Source organism: Rissa tridactyla, chromosome 5, assembly GCF_028500815.1.
Source record: "Rissa tridactyla isolate bRisTri1 chromosome 5, bRisTri1.patW.cur.20221130, whole genome shotgun sequence".
In the NCBI taxonomy this organism is placed as follows: Eukaryota; Metazoa; Chordata; class Aves; order Charadriiformes; family Laridae; genus Rissa; species Rissa tridactyla.
Window position 1 is genome coordinate 31,797,639 of NC_071470.1, and position 24,112 is coordinate 31,821,750.

General features: G+C 37.6%; 1 protein-coding gene and 1 long non-coding RNA gene across 2 annotated transcripts in view; one reads left to right on the forward strand and one right to left on the reverse strand.

Moving 5' to 3' along the window:
• Positions 1 to 16,567, forward strand: part of LOC128910561 (uncharacterized) — a 43,117-nt gene extending 26,550 nt beyond the window's left edge. Inside the window, exons 4-6 of the long non-coding RNA XR_008466759.1 lie at positions 888 to 987; positions 7,624 to 7,772; positions 15,044 to 16,567. This is a non-coding gene — a long non-coding RNA (uncharacterized LOC128910561). The remainder of the gene's footprint in view (positions 1 to 887; positions 988 to 7,623; positions 7,773 to 15,043) is intronic.
• CFAP99 (cilia and flagella associated protein 99) overlaps positions 1 to 24,112 on the reverse strand; it is a 64,231-nt gene that overhangs the window by 23,878 nt on the left and 16,241 nt on the right. Inside the window, exons 4-9 of the mRNA XM_054203951.1 lie at positions 22,640 to 22,734; positions 15,289 to 15,401; positions 12,948 to 13,122; positions 8,235 to 8,315; positions 6,007 to 6,072; positions 4,947 to 5,006 (exon numbers count right to left, since the gene is read on the reverse strand). Coding sequence (XP_054059926.1) covers positions 4,947 to 5,006; positions 6,007 to 6,072; positions 8,235 to 8,315; positions 12,948 to 13,122; positions 15,289 to 15,401; positions 22,640 to 22,734 — 590 coding nt within the window. The remainder of the gene's footprint in view (positions 1 to 4,946; positions 5,007 to 6,006; positions 6,073 to 8,234; positions 8,316 to 12,947; positions 13,123 to 15,288; positions 15,402 to 22,639; positions 22,735 to 24,112) is intronic.

Here is a 24,112-nt window from a genome sequence, read left to right on the forward strand (position 1 = left end):
ACCTAAATCCAGACAAGTTCGGTGTTCAGAATCCAAACATGTATTTAAATACCAAATTAACAGCTTAATGAGTGGTTGAGAAACAGATGCAAAGAATCACTCAAGCTATATACTGCAAATATTGTATGCACAAATACATACTGCAGTCTTATGAAATACATAAGCTAACTAGAAAAAGGATGTTTTATAGTAGATATTAATTAGGTAGGTTGAGGATGACACATACTATCACCTAAAAATTCACTAAGTAGAATTACTGCGTTTTCCACACAAATGCACAGTTAAGTGGACAAAGATTAATTATCTGTCTCTTTCTTGACAAAATGATGATAACTTGAAGAATTTAGGAAAAGAACCCAAAACAATCCATTTTATTTCATTTGTTTGACTCACTATACTTCCTCTTCTTAATACCTAATTATGTCCTTCCTTCCTTTTGGTCTACTTATCAACTCCTCTCAGAGTCTTCTGCAGTATATGAGCATTCCCTTCCCACCCTGTAGATTATACACTATACTGTGTACAAAATATCTACTTAGAGATTTTCTCTGACACATGTAGAAATTTTAATATTTTTGGCAATTGCCTGTGTATACAGATTTCATAATCTGTATTTACTAACTATAATTTGGATAGAGAACGGGACTAAGAATGATTATGGAAATACCTTTAACTTCAGTTTCCCAGTTTATTAAACAGAAATATGACTATGACAATGAAACACAAATATGAAAGCCCATACAGTCAAAATAACTAGGACTCCCAAGATAAATGCAGACAGGTATAAGTAAGATAACTGAATAGATTCTTCTGTGTCATGTGGTGTCAAGGAGGTTTTGAATTTTACTCATTCTCTTCCTGTTGTGAGATATCTTCCCTTTTTTCAGGAGGGCGTGCAGCAAGCTTGCTACCCTGGACTTCAGGAGAGCAGACTTTGGCCTCCTCAGGGATCTGCTTGGTAGAGTACCATGGGATAAAGCCCTGGAGGTAAGAGGGGCACAAGAAAGCTGGTTAATATTAAAATTTCTGGGAGAAATACAGAAAAATTGTCTGAGCAGCCAGGGATCAGGTTAGGAAGCTAAAGCCCAGATAGCCCAGACATCTGTCCAGGGATGTCAAGGGCAATGAGAAAAGTTTCTATAGGTATGTCAGTAATAAAAGGAAGACTAGGAAAAATGTGGCCCTCTTCAGAAGGAAACGGGACACGTGGTCACCCAGGATATGGAGAAGGCTGAGGTGCTCAATGACCTTTTTGCTTTGGTCTTCACTGGAAAGTACTCTAGCCACACTGCCCAAGCCGCAGAAGGCAAAGGCAAGGGTCTGTGAGAATGAAGAAGCACCCACTGTAGGCAAAGATCAAGTACGAGACCATCTGAGAAACCTGAAGGTGCACAAGTCCATGGAACCTGATGAGATTCATCTGCAAGTCCTGAGGGAATGGTGGATGAAGTTGCTAAGCCACTGTCCATCATATTTGGCAGTTCAGTGAAGTTGCCACTGACTGGAAAAGGAGAAAAATAAACCCCATTTTTAAAAAGGGAAAAAAGGAGACCCAGGGAACAACAGGCCAGTCAGTCTCACCTCTGTGCCCAGAAAGATCATGGAGCACATCCTCCTGGAAACTATGCTAAGGCACATGGAAAATAAGGAGGTGATTGGTGACAGCCAACATGGCTTCATTAAGGGCAAATCATGCCTGACAAATCTGGTGGCCTTCTACAATGGCATTACTGTTGGTGGATAAGGGAAGAGCAACTGACATCACCTACCTGGACTTGTGCAAAGCATTTGACACTTTCCCACACGACATTCTTGTCTCTAAATTGGAGAGACATGGATTTGATGGATGGACCACTCAGTGGATAAGGAACTGGCTGGATGGCTGCGTTCAAGGAGTTGCGGTCAACAGCTCGATGTCCAAGTGGCAACCAGTGATGAGTGGCATTTCTCAGGAGTTGGTATTGGGGCCAGTGCTGTTTAACATCTTTGTTGGTGACATGGATTCAGTGCACTCTCAGCACATTTGCTCACGACACCAACCTGTGTGGCGTGGTCGACACGCTGGAGGGAAGGGATACCATCCAGAGGGACCTTGACAGGCTTGAGAGGTGGGCCTGTGTGAACCTCATGAATTTCTGGATTCCCCAATTCTCTGGATTCAGGTTGTCCACCCCCTGAGGACTTGGGGGTGTTGGTACATGAGAAGATCATTGTGACCTGGCAATGTACACGCACAGCCCAGAAAGCTGGCCATACCCTGGCTGCCTCAAAAGAAGAATGGCCAGCAGGTTGAGGGAGGTGATTCTGCCCCTCTGCTCTGCTGTCGTGAGACCCCACCTGGAGTACTGCATCCAGCTCCCAACATAAGAAGGACATGGACCTGTTGCAGTGGGTCCAGAGGAGGGCTGGAGCACCTCTCCTATGAGGACAGGCTGAGACAGTTGGGGTTGTTCAGCCTGGAGAAGAGAAGGCTCCAGGGAGACCTTATAGCAGCTGTCCGGTATCTGAAGGGCACCTACAAGAAAGCTGGAAAGGGACTCTTACCAGGGACATCCCACTTTCCATCCCTGGAAGTGTTCAAGGCCAGGCTGGATGGGGATTTGAGCAACCTGGTCTAGTGGGAAGTGTCCTTGCCTATGGCAGGGGGGTTGGAACAAGATGATCTTCAAGGTCCTTTCCAACTCTAACCATTCTATAATTCTATGATTCAAGATGAGAAAGTGGAAATAATCGGGGAAATTGCAGAATACTGTAATACTTGTGGAAAAAAATTGTATTCACTATTTCCATCTAATGAACACACAATAGCTCACCAAAACCAATAAATATGTAAAGAGCAAGGCCTGATATGAGCAAGAGGCAGACTGAGACAGAGTGATAATGCATTTGTACTGTCTCATTCTTCCAGTGAAAAGGACAAATAGCCATTTTGTAACAGCAATAAGAAATAATTGCTGCCACACATAATAAATATGTCTGAAATGAAAAAATTTTATTTAAAATACTGTGGGTATATTAAAAAAGAGGAAAGGAAAATACTAGTTGGTTAAAACATTATATAATTTCATTAATTTGAGGACAGATTATAATCTTACTTATACACCTTGGATAAACCTTGATCGTAGGATTTGTCTACTCACAGAGTTGTGCAGGCAGGAAGGCAACAGGTATAAAAAGTATTTTAAAAGTAAATAACAATATGCCTATCTCTGCTTGAAAGTTACAGCAGCATCTTCAATATCATCTAACCAACCTTTAAGGCAAATGTGTTTAGATGAGATAAAACTGATTGTGCTCCTAGAGGAGATACTAGAAGGTGTTAAAAGTGGCCCTGATGAATGCCATAAGATGCCAGATCTGTATTTTTCTTTATGCAATTTAAGCAGATGGTTTGACTCTCATTAGTCCACACTAAGCTTTAAGGATTTTAAATTATCAGAAATGGAAGTGGAATATACATAGTCTTGAACTAATCCCACATAATTACAGAGTGAACTATATAAATGTTTCCTGTTTTGGTTTTTTTTCCCCCTCTTTTGAGTACAGAAGGAACTGGGATCTTACTACTTTCCTGTAATTTAAATGCTTCTGGATTGTAAGCAAGCAGACTGAGTAGGTGATACTGTTATTAAAGATAACTTCAGTATGTCAAAAATGCCAGATATACTTTAGAAATAGTTGCCAGATGCCCAGTTCCCCAAGCACGGAATCAGTCTTTCCAAAGTGCGTACGAAAAAAACTACATATAAATACATAGTTTTAAAAGTAGGTAGACCTGCTTATGAGGTATTTGAGGCCACAATACAAGCACAGAAATTATTCTGCATATGAACATGAAACAAATGAAAGGTGACAGATTGAACAGTGTAAGACTGAAGATTATCTGTTATTGCAGATAATATTGCAGTTATTGCAGAAATAGCAATGTGAGTTTTCATGTGTTATACTGATAAGGCTGAACAGCCCATTTTCCATGTTTACAATTCTCTGACCCTTGGAAATCCTAACAGAGAAGCAATCAGTATAGCGGATTTTATGACCTCAGTATGTATCTAAAGGAAACAAGAGAAACATCCAGGCTGATTGTATATTGTGTATCAGACAGTCATTAGCTGGAATGATTGCTCAGCATTCTTTAGGATCTCATTTTGAAACTGTGATTTACAGATGCAAGATTCTTCTGTCCCTATGCTAAGTTCTTAAACTATGGGTTCACAATTCTTTTTTTTTCCTGCGGACTCTTCTCAATCCTTACCATTTTTCATAAAAACTTCTCCCTTTGGAATTGAAAACACTGTTAAGGCAATATGGTTACATTGTGCAATTACACACAACTTACCTTTCAGGGCCCTCAGGGAACCCTGACCAGCCTCACCTAGGGCCTCCACTCACACCCTCTGCTTATTGGTCCGCGAGGCCTGCTTAAGCTAGGTCCCAGCTTCAGTGCTTTCCCGTTATGCTGGAAGTAATTCTGCTCCTGGTTGTCTCTCTAGTTCTGTCTCCTGCTGTCATGGACTTGGGTTGCTGTTGTAGCCTTGTATTCTGACTGGACTTCCTGGGTAGACCTCAGACTTGACTTGTTACCTTGCTTTGTCTAAGGATGACTAGCTGTCAGCAGAACCCATCACTTCCGCCAACCTTGTCATGTTCAGATACTGTGGCCTGGATGGTGAGGCACTGCCTGTGCTTTCATTACCTTTGACTCCTTATTTCTCTGGAGTAGCCACACTCTTTTTGCTTCCTGACCATTTCTTTGTGGATCATTAATGGTGCATAGGCCAAAATTTATGAGCCATAGACCCAATCCATCCCATTCTCCTGGCCACAGAACTTGGTGTAAAAATATGGATTCCAGTAGAGTTTGCATCACCACAGAATTTGCATGTGTGTTTTTCATTCCAAAGTTTTCAAGTACATCTGACAACGGTACCTTAAAGGCTGCTCACCTTGCTTTGGATCTTTTGAGCCTGGAATGATGGTTTACTTGTCGAACTGTCATGTGTGTTCTGCAGTTCAAACCAAAAATATGTTATTTGATTTCAGAGACAGATTTTCAAGTACTCAGCAAAAAATATTAAATATTTACCAAAAATCACTCTTGAATATTCATCTAGAGTAACAAATATGATCATAGGGGATATATTTTGGAATTTTTATATCCACAAAAACTTGCTATGTACACCCAACTTAGTGGGAATATTTAATGTCAAATGACCGACCATACAAAGGTATGTCCAAATATTGACTAAAATTTATTGACTAAAATAATGCTAGTAAAGTAACAGTGATGTTTCATTTGATTATGAAATATCACTTATGTATATGAATGTATTCAGCTCTTAACTGAAATAGATATTGGGAAGACAAAACAGGGTGTCAAAGCACACTTCATTAAATTATTAAATAGTGGTAGAATTCTACTGATGGTTATTAATTTCATTTTATGGTTTTAGCTATAGATACTGATGTGAAAGTGTTTGGTATCATGGGGATGAACACAGTGAATAGAATATGCGGATCTGGTGCTGAAATAAATATATTTCATCCATAGTTTGGTGACATAGTTGTAAACTGGGAATCAACCAAAGAAAGAATTCTGTATGAATGGGACCATTATTCCCCCAGCTTGGCTGCTCGGTGGCATAAAAGTTAATGGAAAAATAATATGTGGGTTTAGAGAAATATTGCCAGTTTGGAGACTTGTTGGAGTAGTGTAGTATCACAGGATACTGCTTGTCTCAAAATTAGGAGAATAATACAGCAGCAGCAGAAGTATAAGAAAAAGGGGTTGTACATTATGCATCCGAAGAGGCAAATGTTAGTATATTACATCTGAAAATAATAACATGGATGTGAAATGATGGTACAGCTATAAATGATAGCACGTAATTCCAAACGCCATATAAACAAAAATTTTCAAATACGTTGAGATATCTTTAAATACTCTAGTCATTTTTCATCTTCATACTGGGGGACTTTTAGGTAAAAAAGTATTTTGTAGCATACCTCTCCCTTTTCAGACTTCATGGTTGCACACCTGAACTGGCTAGCATTTGCTTTCAGGAGCAGATCCTAAAATTAAAGCAATTAGCTTAAAGAGTATGGTACATTTAAATTCTCTAATAAGAATTTTCTGTCTCTAAAAGCCTTGCAGCCCAGACCAGTATATTAATTTGTTTCCAATGAATGAAAGTTTGACTTAGTATTTATATGAATTTTCATTCCTGATTAAAGACTTGAAATAGGCAAGTCTTGATTTTCTACATAGTTCTGCCTGGTTGTATCCTTTGCACAGGCCATCAGGCCTTTGATAGGTCTGCCCATAGGAAAGATGTTGCTTATTCAGAATTCAAATTAAAAGCCTCGTAATTATCTATGGCACGTCGGTACCACAGGTAGTAACAGTTTCCACATAGCTAAGAAACAATGGCTTTGGTTTTGAGTTAAACTAGAAGATTATGATCAGGGGATCTGAGCACCAAGGGTTGCTCCAATAGGCACACACCTAACAGCAATTTCACCTGTCATTTTAAAGGGGGAAATACAGGCAGCCACGCTTCTAGTTTTTGGATATTTCTTTTGGTTGTAAAGAGTAATCTTTAATCAAAGCTGTGAAACACAGACTAGATTTTCTAACGGCATTCTGGACAGCAGCTGTCCATAACATCAGTGCTTCTATAACTGTCTGGAGTTTGGCTTCCAGTGTTCTCACTCATTCTTACAGATGCTCAGACATGGTAGTTAATAATGACAGCTATAGCTTCTGCAAAAATGCTATCAAACAAATGTAATTTTTAATACATATTTCTTTTAGGACCCAACATTTCAGCTTGTTTAGCAAACAGTCTAGGGAACTGACCTTTGTGAATGCTTTGGATGCCTTTTATAACATTCCAGAGGCGACAAAAACTGCTGTTATTGCAGCTATAATTTCTGTGGTAGTTTTCTGTTGTTCTTTGTATTCATGTATTTTCTTCACTGAAGAATGTGGCTGGTAGTTAAGTGATTTTATAGTTGTCATAGATTTTTGACAATATAGGCACTGTGATATCTTGCTTTTCCTGCTCAGTTTTTCTAGGAAGTTTGTACGCACACACACAAATAGGCGTGTGCTTTCTCCACAATATGGAAATAATAAAATGATAAAAAATAATGTATTGTTTTATAATGAAATACCAAACATAGGTAACGTGATGGGCCAGCAAAAGGAATGAAAAGTTTATCCCTCTAGAATCTATCACACATTAAAGTATTTACTATAGTTGAGGAACAGAATCCAATGCCCCTTTCACAAGGACACAAGGAGAGCCCAGAACAGTGATAAATGGACTTGTACTGGCTAGTGAAAGCTAGAGTAAGGCATTTTCAGAATGGGGGTGGGAGAGTACAGATAAAGAAGAGTCAAATAGCATGCCTTTTATCGAGCTTATACTGTTACTCAATTTGGTATGGTGATTGCAGTGTGGGGAGGAAGAAAGAAAGTGGAAGCTGACATTTAATTAATTCCCTTCCAAGGTGAAGACAACAACAATCTGCTTTAACTATGATAGGAGCTAACTCACTGAACAGGATTCATATCAAAGTTTGTATCAAATAACTAGATCTGTTTCTTTGTTTCTCCAGGCCCTCCCTTCTCCTGCTCTCTTAACACACAGACCATGTACTCTGCTTCTTTACAAATCATGATCACTTCCCACTCTCTCAGCCTGCTGAAGGGAAGAATATGGAGTCTGCACAAAAAAGAAGTCAGAATCTGCTGATATTTTAAAACAGTGGGTGATAACATGTGGTTATTTATTGGTTACTATAGAAAACAAACAAAAATATTGAACATATTTTGTATTTTGAAGCCTGAATTATTAAGTGAATACCTAAATACCCACGTCCTGTGGGAGTAAAAGAGCCACCAAACTATTTCAAGCTTGTGAAGAGAAGAAAGTAATTGTGTTTCTGCTACCTGACATGGCTACTTGCATAATTTCTTACATAGTGCTTTTATAGTGAATAAAAGGTGGACCTTGTGTCAGACAATTAATAATAAAATAAGGAAGATGGAAAAAGGGTGACAGAACAGAATAGAGGACACAAACTTCATGACTGTAGAGAAAGAGCCAGGAGGTATTAGGTGCCAAAGCAAATATGTTTCAGATAAAGTTCTAAGACTTGTGAAAATGGAAAATTACAGGAGAAACAGTTCAGAAGGAAAGACTAGAACAAGAACATAATGCACTTACTTCTGCTTTTCTCCGATTTTTTCTTTTGATTTCCTCTAGTTGCTTTTTTTCCTTTGGAGGTTTGTAGGTGCTTGGAGGAACCTATATTAAAAGGCAATAATCTCCACGATATGGGGTATAAAACATTTGAAGCAACACATTCTTGCAGGAAAAAAACACATTCACTTTGACTGTAGAACAGCTGCAGTTATTTTTAAAATATTGATTCTTTTCTATTAGTGCCAGTGTAGAAGACGTGGACAGATTCCAATTAGCTGGGACTACTCAGGCTTTTCAGTCCTGTCCAATGTAATTTAACCCCCAGACAAAAGACCAGAAAGAAAGAAAAATCTGAAACTAGTACAAGAAAGGCTAAAGAAATAATAAATTCTATAGGCCCTATCAAGGGGAAAAGAAGTTGCCAGAAGGGGAAAAATTCTGTTTGGTATCTCATAAACTTCAGCTTCACGGCACTGTCAGCCAGTCAGTGCGGTTAAGCTGTGGAGCTCTCTGGCACAGTGTGTGGTAGTAGTAACAAGTTACAGAGACTCTAAAGAATCCTTGGGAAGATAAATCCTTTGAAGTCTATCAAATACCCAGGAACTTCATTGAGCTGAAGTGGTGGGAGACTGAGATGGCAGTTGGCGAAAGCAGCAGCTATGCTTGTCCTGTCTCTGTAGTCTTCCTAGACATCTGTGTTTGTCCACTGCGGGAGAAAATACACTGGGCAAAATGAGTCTCTGCTCTGGTCTACCATGGCTGCCCTAATATCCTTGTAAGGGAATACCAGTGGAGATGTAGATTAAATGTTTGGAGGAAGAGGACTGAGAGTGCCCTCCTAGCATCAGTCAAAGATTTGGGAAAGCATTCACATATCAGAAAGTGCTACTGATAAAATGACCAGGAAAGACTTATCATCTGGCTGTCATATGGATCAACAGGAGACTAGGGACTGTATGGTTTTGAATTAGGCTGAAACTTCTGGGGGATTTTGGTATTTGCTTGAGCAATAAATTTTGCCCAGAAGCAAACTCTGGAAAAAGACTGGATGTCTCCTTCCTATGTGGGTGAGACTGTTTGACAGTTTACTGGACATCTGCTTAAATATTTATCTTGCTAAAAATGTTCTAGCTCAATTAGAAGTTACAGAATTAATTCAAGAATTATTGAGAAAAATCTATAATCTGTATTGTACTGGAGGTCAGTTTAGGGAACATGGGGATTCCATCTAGCTTTATTGGACTATATAAAGAGCTATGCTTTGAAAAACTCATGAATCTGAGGTACTTTCCAGTGCCTTTGCTATTTGACATCATTATCTACAGGCAAAACAAACGCACAAACAGAAGAAGCTAGCAATTAAATGCACTGGTGAGACTGCTCAAGTATTTTTGTGAGCTCTTTAAGTGAAGTAGAACTGAAAGTATTTCCCAGCAGTATCTAAGAATTTTTATTATGCTTTTATGGATGTAGAAATTAAAGCCCAGAGGATTTGCAAAGGGTTGCACATGCAGTGAGTATCAGTTTCTTTCACTTGTCTTCCTAGTCATGTGCTTTACCTGCAAAACTGTACTCATCTGCCAGTGTAAGCTGAAAATCTCTCCTCAGAAACTGCTATGCTTATTCCAAGTAATTTAAGAAGGAGACTTTTCAATCAGCTATGTTTCAAAAATGATCTTAGCCTTGTAATTTAGCCCTCAGATGCCATGGTGATGAGTACCAATCAGACAGACAGATAGACAATACAGCAATTACCCAGTTGCCAGAAGAGGATGAATAAGTCACTATAAGTAAATGTAAATTCCAGCAGCAGAGAGATCAAAAAGGCCAAACTGTACCTACTTAATCCTAATGTGGAAAAAAAAAAGGGGGCTGGGAGTAAGAGACACCAACCTTGCTTTTCCTCTCCAGCTTTCTGGGTATCCTTTTACCAGAGGTTTATTTAGGGAGTAGGTACAACATGAATGATCACTTTAAACTTTGGTAGTCATCACTCTTCTATTTTTTCAAAGTTACTGTCATAAGATGGACAAGGGCAAGCTAATGCAATGCTATTGTATTAAGAGCTTCTACTTTCATACCTCACAAGATCATAAAGATAAATATATTGTTGGGTCTATATATTTGTGAACAAAATCCTCTGTACTGGCCAAATGAATTCACCCATTTCATTATTTTAAACAACGAAGCAAGCTCCACTCATAAAGCACTGCTGAAATAATAAAGAAAATACCTTAAAAATACACTAAATTTGGCTGAATGGTGTTACAATAACATTTCAGTGGGGACTTTTAATTTTTTTTAACTACATTATTGGTTTACAGAAAATCTAAAAATAAAATAATTGCACAATCTTATTATTCTAGTACAGTGGTGATACTAAAAGAATGGATTTTATCTGTAACTCAAGGTGAAGATATCCAAGGAAGTTAAATGTGTCCAAACAATTTTGCTTGTTATCAGGTTTAAGCACCTTGTCTCCATTTGTTTCCTTTGCAAACTTTAAGCTAAAGCCCTCATTTTTCTTTGTAGAACTGTATTTATGAATGTGTGCGTGCATATGTGCATGCTTGTGTGTGCATCCATGTGCTTGTGTGCAAAGGACAGTGGAGAGAAGAATTTATAATCTTTAGACCAAACATTTAGAGTGAAATGTTTCCTTATTAAATTTCAAATTTAAAGTGTTTTTCCTTTTCACTTAGTGTCCCCCATTTTTGATGAACGTTTATAATGATGAATGGTTATCCTAACCTTCTAGGCCTACATTGCTCCAATGAAACTTTCCAAGGTCAGTATAGATCACTGAGTAAGACAACTACCCTGCCTTCTGCAATAAGACACATTTCCAGTCCTCTCCTGTGAAGGAAGCATGTATTCAGTGTACAGGACAGCAGTACAATCCCAGCTCCTGAACTTAATGCATGTGATGCATCTCATCTTACTTTGCATTTTATCTCTACTATAGAATATAATGCAACTGAGCAGAAATAAATACCTAAAATAATAAACCTATAATCAGAATGAACTAATTTCATGAAAGGGATGTGATAATTTATCAGTAGTCATTGCTCAAAATCCAGCCGCCTCCAGATGAATTCATACAGTTGTTTCGAAGTCAAGCAGTAATATGCCTGTAGTTATTGTTACCACAATAGTCCCTGGTAATATGCTACATGACAGGTTCTTTGACAGATGCATGAGAACCATGAGAAAAAAAGGATACCTCATAAAACGAGCAACTTTGTGAGAAAATGGACAAGAACATTTTTGCAGCAGATTATAGGATGCAATCTGGAAGAGCTTTATTTCCGTGCATTCCTCTCAATTATATACAACTCTTCACCTTACAGTAGCCAAAACTGTGGCCTGCTTTCACTTTACTAACTCTTTCTTGCCATCTGGGCTGTCTTTTCAGTCTCTGTTCATTTCAGGATCTAAAATGGTGATACTGGCAACAATATGGCAAATTAAAGTGAAGCTTAATTTGCTGAGATAGGTACAGAAACGAGCACAACATATGTCACTACTACGCTAATGGTTTTAGATTCACACAAGCTTTTAAATTTGCAGACTTGGCCAGAATGTAAACCAAATTTAGTATAATCCTAACAACACAAATGAACTTCAGTAAATGCATCCGCATTAAAGCAAATTTATTCTAAGAGGGGCTGCAGAGCACAAAGGTACTAAAATGACAGCAATATGACTCATTCCTATACTGATCAAGTAGTTATTAAATGCAGTTTTTCAGAGCCTTGTATTAAGCTGTTTCAATGTAAAATCCCATTAACTGTATAACACACTACCATTAAATTGCTCTGCCATCCTAAGATGTAAATGGTTTCTAAGAGCATTCAACACATGTATTATTTAAAACCTGAAGTGCTAATACAAGGTGGCAGATAATGCCCAAAACTATGACTTCCAAGCTCACTTCCCACTGCATTTAAATATAGATAATTTTTGAGTCTTTATTAAGTTAGTCATAGCAGCTTGATCCCAAATCCTGTTTGCCTTACCCCACTGAGCTAACTTAAAACCAATCATGTGTCTCCAGTTTGTACCAGTGTGACTGAATCACAATCTTAGGCAATGAGTAAAATAGAAGTGTAGCATTTCAAAGATAAATCTAGTCTCATTTATACGTAAGCGATAAATTTAAACTGAAAAACCTTAATTTTAGAGATTCACCATTGATACAAATAGAAAGGAATAAAATTACACCCTCGAGGAGCTGCAAACCTAGAGTCCATCACATCTCCAGTGAAATTTCTTTGCCATTAATTTTAATGAGAGTTCATCTACAAAAAATCTAAGTTTATAAAAGTTTGTAAAAAAATTTCATTTGAACGTTCTTTTCTCACCTGCTTCAGTGCATTGTCCAAAGCAAATGCCTTGCAAACCCAGAAACACTTGTATCAAAGTTGTCATCAATTTGTACCCATTTTATAGTTCTATCGCCAAAAGCCACAAAACAACTACAGGAACCAACCTTTTCCCTTTTCTTTGTTTAGCTTACAATTTATTTACACAACATTCACTGAAATGAAAATAATTAGTTTGTGTTTTTTTTAGAAATCTGACCTTCAATAACACAGAATATTACAAAAATCTTTGTTGATCTGTCAAAGGCTGTAGGCTTTCTTCAATCATTTTGAAAGAGATTTCCCTATCATGATTTTTTGCACAAGCATACGTAAAACTTAGTATCTCTCAAAGCATAAAAAAACTCACAGGTTGCCTTTTTTCCAGTACTGGTATTGGCAGAGGTATAGGAATGGCACGTGGTTTGGGTACAGTCAAATTAAATTCCTCTGGCTGAGTGACCGTTGAAGTCTTGATAGTGGTAGTACGATTACTTAATTTATCTGTGAGCTGTTCAATCAGTTGTTGTACTCTGGGCTGCCATCTTCAAATAAAAACAGATTTTCCAATTTTATTTCATTTTTTTCTTTCTTACAGACTTACACACAGTACATGAGGTTGTCATTGGTGCAAATTCTGTAATGTTTTCAGCAATTCAATTTTAATAAAATTGTACTCATGATTTAGTTGGGCTGGGTTACTTCACCCCTTGATAGAAGCTAGTCCATTCAGACTACTAGTGGTGAAATAGACACTATTTTTACTGAATAAGCAACTCCGTGTCCAGTTTGTTTCACAGCAGGATCACACTATGACTCAGAAAAGCAGCTGTCGTAAGCTAAGTACACACTTAACACACTTAAGACGAATAGACTACGAACAAACAGTGGTCTGAGTATTGCCACTTTTACCAACTAACAGAGCACACATAAATCAATCTCATAGCACAGGCAGTTCTAATAAAAAAATAGAAAGATGTAAGGAGTTTGGTGAATCAGCAAATGAACCTTCAATGAACCCTGTGGGGCAATCAAGATCATTTTGATTTCTCTGTGTTTCAATTTTGGCTTGTAAGAAGGTTCAGACTTCTTCCAATGAATGACAGGAAGGTGCAGAATTCAAGGTAAGACCCAAACAAGTTACCACAGGGCTAATTATGGTGACAGCTGCATGTCAGTTATTCCTCCTCTATTTGTGTTTTATCCTTAAGTATTACACATGCAATGGAGCTTTCCCAGAACTTAAAAAGCAGCTGACAATGCAAATTTACAGCTACTCGCTTATCTGACTGTTACCTTAGCTAGTACTGTCATTATGGGATGAGGCTTGCAAGTAACTTCTGTAAGTAATGCAGCTCCATTAAAATAAATAGGACTAGTTACATTAACCTCATTGACATTAGAAAGAGGAATATAAAGACATATTTAAAAGAATTTAAGCTACTGAACTGATTAAACTGATCAATGCATCCTCAGCCCTTGAGTGAAGTTTCAAAACCAGTAACGAAATATGGTCTTGAATGTTCTTGTATAACTTACTTTTACTGCTTCTAGGCAAAACACGTGTTTGTTACATTGAATGTAATTGACTGTGAAGGACAGCTCCAGTAAGCTTAGTGTTAATGAAACAAGCAATAGATTAATCATCTGCCTGCCTCCATATGTACATATAAAAAGGTGTGTGGATACATGTGTGTATCTCCATCTATTCATCGCTATCTGTATCTTTATACTATTGTAAGCATACATTAGAATTACTACAGTGGAATATATGGAGACAAATTCTGACTTCAAATATATCCCTGCAGTTCCTGTGGAACTCAGCGGAATTTGGAGTATTGTAAGCCAAATCTATACAATACATTTGCCAATTTGGCATAATCTACATAGAATAAAATAATTAATTCTACTGACTTTGATATGACAGTTAGAACTAGACGCAAACTTTGTTTGCTGACATTGTTTGTAACATATTTTTGTCTAACAGTTTTTGCTGTCAGCTGGATTAATCTATCCTGCCGTGAGGAGAATGTGTGATTGCAGCCACATAGGTGTATCAATGTTATCTGTCCTGGGGGAAAACGAGAGTGAAAAAGTGACACAATAGGCTGCAGAGATACTGTTTCTCCACATTAAAATGTTCCAGTTTGGCAAGGGTTGTCATGCTACTGTATCACCACCTAACAAAGGTGTGGACACACCTGGCACCTCAGAGCATTGAAACTGTTAAATGATGCTGCAAAATAAATAATAATTTTAAAAGACTTGTTTACCTGCTTATCTAATTTGCTCAGAAGGGATTTAGTGACCATTGACATAACAAATCTGTGCATAAAGCCAAACTCAGGTAAGTCAAACATCTTTTTTCATATGCTTAATGTCATACAGATGTTGAATTGACTTATGAGGCACCAATCTAACTCTATAAGAAAATTTGAATCTTCTATTTTTATTTTTTTTTTCCAGAGTATGATGTTTGATCTATTCAGGGGCACTGAGAAACAAATGTAAAACAGCTGTGAAAGGACTTTTCCACCAGAGAACCTTGCCTCTGGGTAAGTAAAAGGGATTACTATAGTCTCACGAAGACAAGAAGGATTCCAAATGACTTCAATAGGAGAAACACTTGAACAGCAAATTGAACTTTCAGGGGAAGGTTTCCCCAGCTTTTGAACTTTGAGGTGGCAACAGGCTACTTACGTACCGCTTACCTTAGCAGTGGATCAATCCAGTTCTCTTTTACATATACTGAATCGTAGAACTGACTCCATTCGTCTTTTATCCATGTGTTCAAATACAAGGTATTGAAGAAGAATCTAAGAAACTAATAATAAATTATTTCTTTTAAATATGAATACTGAATGTATGGTGTATATAAGACTACAAAAAGATAGTTGCTTTTACTACAAACACAGCTGAAGAACTTGTTTGTATCTTATCCTGTAATTATAGGTGCTTGACATTTATAGGTTCTTCTTAGTTCTGTTAGGACAGCCCCATGTCTTTCAGCCGTGTTTTGTGAAACACTAATAGATACTAAAATATTTTTAGTTGCCTAAAAAAAACTCTAGGGGCTGCAACACAGGATGTGTTGATACATTTTTAATTTGCTTCAAACATTGTGAAACAAAAGTTTTTATTCAAAATTAAAGTAAGTACTACTGCAATACACTGATTTTAATATAATTATACAACAGAGTTTCAGAGTCCAATATACCCACAATCAACTCCTGATTTTCTATAGCTAGATAATCCATGGTGCCCAGAAACATCTCAGGCCTGGCACTGCACCTGAATTACTGAAGTTCCTTTCAGCTCCCTGGGAACTGGGCAGAGAGGACTGCTGAGAACTGTAGTGACTGCTATACAATATGGTTTCTTCTTTTATTGAAATATAATTAATTGGCATATTCCCTTTAAACTAGAAGGCTGAAATTTGGCACACTAACACATTGTAGGGCTCTACATGCTGAAGAAATAGCAATTAACATTTGAACTTTTGTCTTGCTCTGGAGTTCACCAGAAGGTCAAGAGCCTTTCTTTAAAACTTGAACTGTTCAAATGGCCTTTTGAAACAGATTCTTAAAAAATGGCACTCTGATTCAGCCTGTATCATTTACAGCAATAGAAATTCCAAACTTGAACCTGAACTTCTTCATTAAAATTCTTGGAAATGAAAGTACAAGCAAGTATCACGCTGAAATAACCCCAATAATAGAAAAAAGCACACTAAATAATATACACATTATGAAACATACTGGAAAACAGTGTGCAGTCACTTGAGAAGCTTTGAATGGCAACTGCAGACCTTATTAGTTCAGACTTGGCAATAGCCCTGTCTTGGGTTGGTTTTCACAGAGCCATATAGGTCTTTGTATTGAGTTTTCAGTTCTGGAGGACTACCAAGGAGCTTCTTAATGCACATGTGGAGCCAGGCCCAAGGTAGCTCAGAGCTTTGTGAGAAATTCAGCTATAAACAATTCAAATTTGACTCAAGGTGTTTGCTGCAGATGTTCAACCGGTGTAGAATGTCTGCTACTTGAAATCTATAGTCTTGATGTGCCCATTTCCAAGGAATTAACCTGTAAATTTAGTCTTATTTTCATCTATTGTGCTTTGGTAGAGTCAAAAGACTGATCAATAAATGAAGGACTAAATGAATATTACCCTCTTGGCTTCCCATTCTTGTCTAGAAACTACTGCTTTTCCACAAAATTGCAGATGCTGGCATATCAACACACCATCCAAAAGAATATTTTTCATCCCCAAAAACATGACTATAAACTGAGTTTTGAACTGTGAAGAAGTTGGGTTTTTGGTGCTTCCAGATTCAGTGGAATTTGCTAAGTATATGATAAGGGATGCATTTCATCACATTGGTCTAGAAACTCATTCATTCTCCTTATGGGGAATCTTTGTCTGTAGTGCATGCATGTTGGGTTACATTTTTCACCTAACATAGTAATTTTTACTGATGTAATGTATAAATAAAATGCTAGAAATCTAGACAGAGTTCATACTCTCCAACAGAACTGATGCACTGTATATACACTACTTCTACCAGTTATCATGACAAAATTTTACATCCATGTATCCCAGCTGTATATATGATTACAGACCCAGAGAACATGTTCCCTGCCAAAGTAATCTTCTTACCTTATGGAAGGCCCTGAATATACACAAAGTTTATAAAAAATGTGTTTTTAAACCCACTTAAGCAAGTGTGTATACAGGGGTGGATTGAACATGAACTAATACACGTAAAACGAGGCAGACCCTGAGGGGTGAAGCTAGTTTCAAATTTCTGGGTATTCAGAGAACTCACAGAAGTTGTTGATGTAGAAGTACTGCAGGTGGTCATTTTTAAATCCTCCAGTTTCCTTTGACTAGCTTTCATTAAGCTGAACTACTCCTCCCTCTCTGTGTCCTCGGTATTCCTCTTTTATAGCCTAGTCCATTCTCAGAGGCTTCAATCAGTTGTCTGCTACATTGCCACATGAAACTAACCCTCTGAACTGTTGTTTCAGCTCTCCCTGACTGTTTTTCTCCATCTAGGTCTTCTAAATATTTGCTGTAAGTATCTTTTACAAAGTATTTGTAACTCAACTACCTCTTCAAGGCAGATGAAACTATAATAAAGGCACACAGTGATTTCTAGGTGTTGTATTTAACAGCTGGCTATTACCCCTTGAGGCCTCCTACTGCAACACCAGTTATGTACTGGTTATCAACATTTCACACTTTATTAAGACAAATGGGCAATTATGTCATTGATAAATGCTATGATGTACTCCTATGAGGTATGAAGAATGGTTAACTGTGTAATCAGATATCAATACTGTAATGTATATATTAGTACTGGTTTAGTCACAGTCCCCAGAGAAATGCTACAATAAGGATATGCCCCAATATGCATCATGCTAGATAAGGCTTTGAATACTGCCCTGGAATGGTTATCCAAGCAATGCAGGGATTGCAAATGGCAATGCAGGATTACTGGACATCATTTCTGACCAGAGTTTGCCTGGGCCAAAGTCCAAAATCTTAGTTTTGATAATCCATATCACAGATGGTGAATGCGGGTAGAATAAGACCCATGAAGCCATAGCACATGTCATTTCTTAACAATAGAAACTTTTGCATTTTGTGAACTGAATTGCTAGGAAAAATCTCTTATATTTCTGTTTTGTCTTTGGCCACATGTGGCACAGGTGGCACCCCCTGTATCAGCAGTCTTTGCTTTTATAGCAGCAAAATGCAGCTTGAAGTTCTCACAGATTTACGTTTGGATGTTACCAGTATCTGTTGTCTTAGAGAAGTTACTGGAGAGTCATTTTTGTCACAGCATTAATCTGCTTACTCTTCTGTCTTGAACGTTCCAAGAGTTTCACTACTCACAGAACATGATAACTGAGATTCATTTCCCTTCTAGAAGTGGTGGAATTGCACCAGAAATTAATTGTACCCATTTTTACCATTTTAATGTACTCTGGCTATAGTAGGACAAGTGTGTATAATTAAAGACTGTTTTGTAATGCATTTTTACAGTTGGGCTGAATTAATACCTTGCTTTTGAGAATTTGAACATGCCCTGCTAATATTCTTAATGGATTTTTACACAGTGGGATTGTACAGATTTCTAAAAGCAAATAAAAAATGGGAAGTCTCCTCATCTGGTATTATCTTTACATCCATGTAATCATTTGCAGAGCTGAAATCCTTATATTCACAACATAAGCTTTTGGCTCTTGAGTTAAGGAAGGAACTGCAAGGAACAGCAGGTTCTGTTTCTCCATACAGATCAGTGACTATCTAAGAAGCTATAATTTTGGCTGTACACACCCACAGCTATTTGCTGTAGTAGCAAAGGCAATCGAGGAGGTTCCTGTCTACTCCTCTCTTCATCTACTGATTCTTTCCCTCTTATTGTAGTTTAGTTCTTCAGCTATTGCAAGCTTAACCACCTGTAGGACTGTACCTTTCCACTGCAACATAGAAATGAAGAGGAAGGCAAGAACCTCTTAAGAAGGCTTTCCTCTGAAGAAATTGTAACGGGCAACTCTATTTAGAGGATCCTGAGGCAAAGGTGCAGAGAAAAATGTCCTAGCATGGTCTCAAGTCCTACCATTGTATGACCCAACTTGGAACTTTTTTGCCCCCATGTCCACCATGGGGCTGAACTTGTCCTACTTCTTATTGATCTTGTCCTACAATTCCTACCTCATCATAATAGCAATTACACTACCCGGTTCTTATATAGTGATTTTCCTTTGCAGATCTCAGAAGTTCTTTATAAAGGGCTTCACTGCTGTTAGAGGCAATCAGAACAGAAACAGAACAAAACAGGTTCTTGAATGCTAGAAAGAAAACACTAGTTATTTTGCATTTTTTACAAGTCAATTATGAAATTATAAACCAGTGTATTTTCTCTAACATACATACCCTTGAATTTTATAACAAATACAAAAAAAAATCATATATGAAAAATACAATAGAAAAATAGGCTTGAGCTAGAAATGCATAGCTAAGTTCTTAGAAGAACAATCGCGCTAAAGTTACAAAATAGGGCATCATCCTATGGTTCTGTAATTATACAACCATAAAGTATTTTTACACATATCATTAACATTACAGAATGAGATCTTATGATTTTCTCTTCAAGCAGAGGAACATGTGTTAGTGAGGTAGCATTATTATTCTGCATGGATATTCTGCCTAAATGAAAATATTTGAACATACATCCATCATAGGGAAACACTTTGATTTGAATGGATTCTGTCATGCAGTCCTTTAAGAGAGAGGACTACTCACACAAGTCAACATCATTCAACTGAGTAATCCATTTTATGCCATGAAGACTACTCATTTGGGTAAGGTTTATCTGCATGATTAAGAAAAATCCATCCAGCCTGCAGTGTGCAGAAAAATGTATTTTTTAATTAAAGTAAATCTATTCTAAGTAAATATATGTGAATAATTTTTCTGCATCTCAGCTGAACTCAGACACAATAGTCATCAGGCAAAATCTACAGGTCAGCATCCTGAAGGAGAATCCCAAATTTCTGATAACTTCTGTTGCTAAGGCTGCAGATCTGCCTTCTGCTGTTTTTGTCTCTGTTGCTGGGGGGACCAAATGCTGCTTCTAAATCCTCTGCTGCAGGTGCATTAATATAATCTAGCATCACTTTGGAGACAAAGAACCTCTTCTAATGCAAGAGAAGAAAACCTAGGTACCATGGTGATGAGGATCTGATAAGATACTTAAGCAAACAAAGTTACATCTACAGGGAAAAAAGTAGCAGGTGCAGACCATTGCATAATGCAGCACTTCCCTATCAGAAAAAAGTTATTCCAGACAAGGAAGTAGAAATTATCTGAAATAGAACATCAGGGCACTGACATTTAAGCCATGTAAAGGTAGGTGAGTGGAATCAACAAGAGATAACTGCCATGAAGTAGGAAAATTGCGTTGCTGGCTGAATGAGCTCAAGATGCATCCAATCCAGTGGCTTGTGTCTAAGATGTTTACCAAAGAAGGGGCTGGGAGAGCATTTTAGACAGAGTGATTTGTCTGTCCACCAGATTATGATAATTCTTCAAGACACTTCTCTGTTCTTTCTAATGGTTAATGACATATCATTTTTGTCTCTGAAAGGAATTAATAAAAACCATTTCATAGTAAGGCCACCAAAACAAAGTGAATAAAGTGTTTCTAAAAACATTATGCAAACAATGTAACCTACTCTCTCCCTAAGTATTACAAAGCAACTGTACTTATTAAAGAGATGCTGGCATACACATGAACATTCAAAGTAATCAGTATAACAATAGACCTTAGCCTTTTGAATATTAATTGCTAAAATTTGCCTATCATCATCTCATAAATTCCACATTTGTTATTTAGACACTGTGTTTGGACTATGCTTTGAAACATCTGCATGATCAAAGTTTACATATGCTGTGTCACCAGTAATTTAATTTTTATCCTATTTACCTAAGAAAACTGGGCTCATGAGAAAGCATTGGTGCTCAGTTTATCCCTCTCCCCCTATTTACAACATATCTTTTAAGATAATCAGCACTTTCAACCATTTTGAAAGAACCATAGAATCATAGATTTGCCTAGGTTGGAAGGGACCTTTCAGATCATCTAGTCCAAACATCAACCTAACATTGTCAAAAACCACCAGGACACCATATCGCTAAGCACCACGTCCACCCGTCTTTTAAATACCTCCAGGGATGGTGACTAAACTACTTCTCTGGGCAGCCCATTCCAATGCTTGATAACCCTTTCAGTGTAAAAATTTTTCCTAATGTCTAATCTAAATCTCCCCTTGTGCAACTTGAGGCCATTTCCTCTTGTCCTGTCGCCTGTTACTTGGGAGAAGAGACTGACCCCCAGCTTGCTACAACCTCCTTTCAGGTAGTTGTAGAGGGCAATGAGGTCTCCCCTCAGCCTCCTTTTCTCCAGGCTAAACAACCCCAGTTCCCTTGGCCACTCCTCATAAGGCTTGTGCTTCAGAACCCTCAACAGCCTGGTAGCTCTCCTCTGGACATACTCCAGCACCTCAATGTCCCTCTTGTAGTGAGGGGCCCAAAACTGGACACAGTACTCAAGGTGGGGCCTCACCAGTGCCGAGTATAAGGGTCAGATCACTTCCCTGGTCCTGCTGGCCACGCTATTCCTGATACAGGCCAGGATGCTGTTGGCCTTCTTGGCCACCTGGGCACACTGCCAGCTCATATTCAGTTGGCGGTTAACCAACACCCCAGGTCCTTTTCTGCTGGGCAGGTCTCCAGCTACTCTTCCCCAGGCTTGCATAGCTGCATGGGGTTGTTGTGACCCAGAGAAGATAGAAGCAGAAGATATTTATATTTCTACAAATGTCATAAAAATTAGCAAACAAGTAGTGGAGTGAACCCCAAATCTGTGACTCCAGAGAGGAAAATGCAGGCAGAAATTTGTTGTAGTATTTTCTATTTGTCAGCAATGGTTTGGTCAGTTGCATGTATGTTGTTGTAACAGGGCAATTAGTACATACATAACTCCAAGTGAGCAAGTGTTTTTTTTGGAAGGAGAAAAAATGATGGAAATACAATAGGCTTGATAATCAAAGTGATAGTGGGTCATTCAGGTAAAAAAGAACACTAATCAGCAGGAACTGCAAGTTTAAATAGATTAATAGATTAATTGCTTACGGAAAAAACTTCTCCTGACTAAGAAAGAATGTGAGCAAAGCCATAAGTGAGTATGCATATTAGAAGGACAACTGTAAATCACATGAACTGTAAATCATGTGATTATTCTACCTTTTGAGATTACTAAAATACATTTTAACTTGATCTTTGACTGAATATGAGACAGTCACTGCATAAGTATAGAAACTTAAGATCGTTGTGATAGCAAAATGCAAATTTAGTTTCTGAATTTAAACAGAAAGTAACGCTAATTTATCAATTTAAATTATCCGGAAAGTTGAGAAAAGTAACCTGATTAATCAAACACAATGAAGAGATCATTAATTATTTTTTTTAAAAAATATTTTGTCCTTTCATTACCTTTTGCATTTTTGCAGTGTCCAGAGATTTCACAATTCTGCTGAAGTGCTGAAGACCAAGCTCTTCTAGTTGAAAAGCAGCCAGATAACAAATAACTATCAAAAGAGACATAAATTTAAATCGCAGCAGGAAATTCTAATAAACCTGTATCCTATACTCAGCATACTCTGAGATTTAGACTGTTACTTGAATTTTAAACAGTTTTCAATGTTATTTATCTAACTGGGCAATATAATGCTTGACAATGACAAATTGTATTACGAAGTTATAATATGTTCATTATTAGCATTATGACTCTATGCTATGGTTCATATAAATTAGTTATCTTTTTCGTGAGTCAGATACAAGCTAGTGCAAATCCACACAATTTTATGGAAATTCTAACAGCTGAGGATCTGTCCACTTACACAAAAAATGTAAAACAATTGTAGCTATCTGAAATCATTCATAGGGGTCCTTTTGATGCCTGCAAATACGTGTTTGCAAAGCTGGGAAATCTCCTGTAATGCCAAAGGTAAGATCTTGCCATGATTTCAGAGTCATTTCATTATGCCAACATCATCACTAAAACAAGAAGCTCTGTCAACCCCTAATTGCTTGTTCCCATCCCCTCCTTTTACTTCCCAGTGTTTCTTCTCTTGGGCAAGTACAGTCACCCACACAGCCAAGTTAAAACAGATGGTGAATTTTAACCTGAAGCACTTTCTTGATTAGTTCACTGGATGGCTGCTAAGCGTAAGTTTTAACTCAAGAGAAGATATGACATAGGAGTAAGAATGAGTGGCAGTGATGAGCCTATTTCTTTGGGTAGTAGTATCAGCTTATACCCGCATATTCCATCTGTGAAATTCTGTGTTAGTCTGGCAACAAGGCAGGGAGAATAGGAGTCAGATATCTCCTGAGAGACATGACTGAAAAGCTTCTGACAATATTACATTGTTGGAAACAGCTCTCTCTTAGCGTAACCAGCATTTTCAGTGTAAGCAAGCTTATTCTGGGAAAATGTAAAGTGAACAGGAGACAGTTTTGATAGTGAATTTTTCAACATACTCTGTTTTTAATGTTTTCAGAGAGGGTGGATAGCTCTTATTCTTCTGTTCCAAGATTATAGTTTATTATAAATAACAATATTATACATAACAAAAATTTTAAACATAAAATATCATATTTCTAGTATTTGGTTGTTTTTTTTTTTTGCAAGTGACCATTTTGCAGAAAGTGTTGTAATCTTTGTTTTTATACTGAATTAGAATAAATTTTTAAATTGTGAATAAGTTTTTAAATTGTGAAATTCTCTGGGAAATCCAAATCTGATTCTTGCACCCTCCTCTGGCAAGTATGCAGCTCAATACAGGAAGAGGCACAGTCAGTGCTGTGAGATTTTTGCAGACCTGTAAAGTTCATGAGCTCCTGTATCAGCTTTCATTTGACCATGTTCACTTCGATCAATTTGGCTTCACTTGCACTGCAGTA